At 59.9% G+C, this 4,385-nt stretch overlaps 2 protein-coding genes across 2 annotated transcripts in view; one reads left to right on the forward strand and one right to left on the reverse strand.

Moving 5' to 3' along the window:
* CDCA4 (cell division cycle associated 4) overlaps positions 1-4,181 on the forward strand; it is a gene marked incomplete at its 5' end in the record, with an annotated part of 9,089 nt that extends 4,908 nt beyond the window's left edge. The window contains one exon of the mRNA XM_010860634.1: positions 1,899-4,181. Within this exon, the coding sequence (XP_010858936.1) occupies positions 1,899-2,573 (675 nt within the window). The remainder of the gene's footprint in view (positions 1-1,898) is intronic.
* LOC105003469 (chromosome unknown open reading frame, human C14orf79) overlaps positions 3,250-4,385 on the reverse strand; it is a gene marked incomplete at its 5' end in the record, with an annotated part of 8,164 nt that continues 7,028 nt past the window's right edge. Inside the window, 2 exons of the mRNA XM_010860645.1 lie at positions 3,250-3,504; positions 3,874-4,086. Of these exons, the coding sequence (XP_010858947.1) occupies positions 3,250-3,504; positions 3,874-4,086 (468 nt within the window). The remainder of the gene's footprint in view (positions 3,505-3,873; positions 4,087-4,385) is intronic.

Here is a 4,385-nt window from a genome sequence, read left to right on the forward strand (position 1 = left end):
CCCCACTCTGTTCAGTCTCGGCGAACAGCGGGGAAGCTGCCCTCTGGGCTGCTTTCCTGCTGCTGCCACCCCAGGTGCTGAGCATACCAAGCTGCAGCCCTCCTGAATTTGGCGCCTGGAGTGGAGGGCTCCCCCGGGTTATGAATTCAGGGACTGGCCGTTCTGAGATGCCCCGTGAAGCCTCCCGGCTGTGGTCCCAGCCCATCCCTGCTGGCCCAAGTGGCTGCTGACCTGCCTTAGACCCAAGCCTCGAGGGGCCCGAGGGAGGGTGGCCTGACTGCCTCTGTTGGTGAAGTTGAGCTTAATCGTGTTATTTGAGGGAGTTTTGTTTAGGCTCTAAATTACCTTTTTTTCCCCCTGTCCACGCCGTGCAGCTTGCAGGATGTTCGTTCCCCAGCCAGGGATGGGACCTGGGCCCTCAGCAGTGCGAGCTGAGCCCTAAGCCCTGGGCACACACCAGGAAATCCCCTGGGCCCTAGGTTAAGTCAGTGGTCGTGCAGAGTCAGGATTTGAGATTAGGTGGAAAGATGCTTGAGGTGATTCATCTACCACAGAGAGAGGAGCCCTTGAAGCTCGAGTGTTTCTCCAGAACGCAGGGTGTGACGTAGTTTATATTAGCTCTCTCTGCCCTTTCTGTGTTTTGGAGTGGTTGCAGGTCCACAGGAAGTTGTAGAGAAGTATTCTGGAGGGGCGTCCCTGCCCCCCTGCCTCCCAGTGTCCGCATCTGTGCGCGGTGCCTGGCCTGGTAGCCCCTGCAGGAAACTGGCTTCAGAGCAGCCTCGGCGCTGGTGGGGTCGTGCATGCGTGTGCCTGAGTGTCGTGTGCCCGCGTGTGGTTCTGAGCAGTCGGGGCTCATGCAGCACCTCCAAGGTCCCTACGTGAGCTGTCCTGGCCCCAGAGAGCCCCCTCTGAGTGGTAGGATCCTTACAGAGGAGGCCAGCCCTGGGCCACCTGAGATGGGCTTTCTCGTGCTGCGTGGCCCCCTCGATGCCCATCCGAGCCCTTGCTGCTGGGCAGTCCTCCCCTGCGTGGTGGCATCTGAGCAGCAGCCCCCGCTCCCTGAAGGGCCTGCTCCCCAGCTTGGGGCTGTCATGAGTGGAGCTGCTGTGGGCATTCTTGTGCATGTTTTCACGTGAACGTTGGCTTTCATTTCTCTGGGATAAGTGCTCAAGAAGTCATGTATGTTTAAAAGAGTTCTTTAAATGATAAAATACACAGGAGGTGAGAGCTGTGATATTGAAAGGAGACTCAGGACAGGGGGCCTTTCTGCTTAAGGGCAGGGCTGGCGGCACGGGCCGCTTTAACCCTCTAAATGGATAACTTGAGTGGATTCCTTAAAATAAAAATGTTGAGTTACTTTATGAACTTGAGAGAGGGTTTGTACATTACAGCTTCACTTTGTTCTCGGAAGGAGGGACCCCGCACAGGGGGCTTGTGGGGAAACACGGGCCCTGGCCCTTTCTCTCCACCTTTAAGGTCCCCTGGGGTCTCCTAACTTAGAGCCTGTTCAGAAGGGCAGCTTCCTTGCATTTCTGCCTGTGAGAGCAGAGGTGCAGCAGGTTGGCTGTGTCCAACCAGCCTCGGTCCAGGTGAGGCCCAAGAACCAGCATTTTCATCCAGTGGTGCTGGCGTGGCGTCCACTCGGAGCGGTGCCCCCCGGGGTGGCCGTAGATTGTTCCAGCCCCCAGGGGGGACCCTGCCCCAGCCCTGGGCCTTCCAGACGCTGAGGAGGGGAGGATTTGGAAGGCGGGGTGGGTGCAGCGCAGCGTGTCTGCTTTGTCTGTGCCCCAGCCACCACCACCCTCCCCACATGCGTCACCCCCCAGGTCGGGCCGAGGTGCGGCAGAATCCCCGGGACCCCTGCAGCAGGCTCAGCAGCGTCTCTCTTGTCTCTGCAGGGCACGATGTTCGCCCGGGGGCTGAAGAGGAAGTGCTCGGAGGAGGAGGCGCCCGCCGACCCCCTGCAGCGCCAGTCGCTCCTGGACATGTCACTGGTCAAGCTGCAGCTGTGCCACATGCTGGCGGAGCCCAACCTGTGCCGCTCGGTCCTCATCGCCAACACAGTCCGGCAGATCCAGGAGGAGATGACCCAGGACGGGAGCTGGTGCCTGCCTGGGCCCCAGACCGCGGGGCGGCTGCCACGTGACCGCCTCGTGTCCACTGAGATTCTGTGCCGCTCGGCTCGGGCGAGGCCGCCCCAGGCCCCCGACCCAGCAGACCTGGCCTCTGCGCTGCAGGCGGTCCCGGCAATACAGGTTCCTGGGGCCGTGCCGGCAGGCCCCTGGGGCAGGGCCGGCCCTGGAGAGAGCCGAGGGGGCTTCCCCAGGTCACTAGATCAGGTGTTTGAGACGCTGGAGAGCCACAGCCCGGGCGCGGTGGAGGAGCTGTTTTCCGACGTGGACGGCCCCTACTACGACCTGGACGCCGTGCTGACGGGCATGGTGGGTGGCGCCAAGTCGGGCCCGGAAGGGCTGGAGACCTTTGCCTCCGCGGCCGCCCCGCCCCCCGGCACCGGCTGCAAGGCGGACCTGGGCGAGCTGGACCACGTGGTGGAGATCCTGGTGGAGACCTGAGCCGCGGCATTGCGGTGCGTCTGTGAGGCTCACGGAAACAGCCGGCGTGCGAGGCTGTGCGTGCCGGGGGCCAGCTCTCTGTGATCGGGAGAGCCCCCTGGAACAGCGTCCGGGGGCCCTGCCCTCCCAGGGCCGGCGGCTTTCCCGCGGGCCGGTCGTGCCGCCCTCGGCCCTGACCCGTGTCCTGCGACAGCCCCACTGGAGGATGCCAGCCGCATCCAGCCTCATCCAACTTTAGATGGGTGAATTTTCTAAAATTCACTTTTACATGTCTGAGGCAATATTTTGTCTTAAGATACATTTTTTAACTTTTTATACTTTGATCACTTTAGATTTTTTTAGCTATTTTCTTAAAAGTATATTTTTTCTATAAACATGGTCTGCTGCTATGTTAGAAACTTTTACAGCCTAAACAGTTGCAGTTGGTGTATTTCATTTTTTTAAGGTTTAAGGAACACTGTTCTTTTTACAACGAGCATCACTGCCCTGAGTCTGCAGTGTCCACGCGTCGTGATTTCCACTCTGGACTCGGGTGTGAGCCTTGCCCGTTAGGCCCTGCTGCGGTCTGAGCGAGGTCAGGGTCAGAGGCCTTGCACATGATACCTTTACCAGATCTGTGTGACCACGTGTCTGTTGGACTGCAGTGTGGGTTCTGGAGGGTTTTATTTATGCCTGTTTATGTGTAACTGTCTTCGGGGCTGAAGGTCGGGTGCACTCTGCCTGGAGACCACTCATACTGGAGGTCTCGGATGGTGCCTCCAAGGGTCTGCATGTAGGGACCCTTGCACAGGTTTCCCAGCACAGCCAAGCTTCTACAGTAGCTGCTCTCCAGCACCCCCGCCTGGCCAGCTGCTGGGCCCCCCACACACTTGGCCTGCGTTCGCGGAGGCTGCTGTGAGCCCCCGTGTTTGGGGAGGGCATCTGTGCACCACTGGGTCAGAGGGTGTCTGTATGTGCTCCGTTAAACCAGTGCTGGGACAGACTCTTAAGCTTGAGCTTAAGTCTAGGACTGAAGGAGCCTGGACACGTGTCATTATCACGGCTCCTCCGTCTTGAGGGTTGTTGACGGTGGTCTGGGCTGTGTGTCCTGTGCCCGGGGCACCCAGACTGCCCACAGCTTTTAGATCTTAATCACTTGTTTACAAGTAAGTCTACTCACTCCCCACTCCACCCCACGTTTCCCATTTCTCCTGCTTTTTCTTCTCCAGCCTTTAGCCAAGAAGAGTTGTTTTCTTAGTGTCAGCGGTTACACCTCATTTTATTAAAATTATCTAACGGAGTGGAGCGTGTTGTCAGTTACCTGCCGGACGGTGTCCTTGGGCAGACGTTCTGCCTCGCTGAGCTCGGTCCGCTGATCCAGCGGGGCCTGTGGGTCGGGCGCGGGCATCACTTGGGTGTGCTTGCGGGTGGGCAGTGGGCCGTCTCCTTCCCAGGCCCGTGGGCTCGGAGGCAGCTCTCCCGTCCCGCCTTCTGCGGCAGGTGGGGACGGCACCCAGGGGTTCGGGTTGGGAAGCTGCGGGTGAGAGGTGGGCTGTGGCTCTCGCTGTCCGAGGGGTGCTCCCTCCGGATTTTCAAAGTGTTCCCTGTGGAAAGGAGCTGAAGTGGGTGTGTGTGAGCAGCACACCCCACGCGGGGCTCTGCGTCTTCGTGGTGTTCTGTCTAAAGAGCACCGGCTCCGTGTGGGGGCGGCCGCAGTGTTTGTCCGGCAGCCTCCGCGGTGACTTGGGCTTTGGCTCTAGGTGCCTGTCTGCAGATGCAGCCGAGCCCCCAGTCTCCTTCTGCTCCTGCCAGTGGCCCACTTGCGTTTCGGGA

The sequence above is a fragment of the Bison bison genome, unplaced genomic scaffold (assembly GCF_000754665.1).
Source record: "Bison bison bison isolate TAMUID 2011002044 unplaced genomic scaffold, Bison_UMD1.0 scf7180017857311, whole genome shotgun sequence".
NCBI lineage: Eukaryota > Metazoa > Chordata > Mammalia > Artiodactyla > Bovidae > Bison > Bison bison.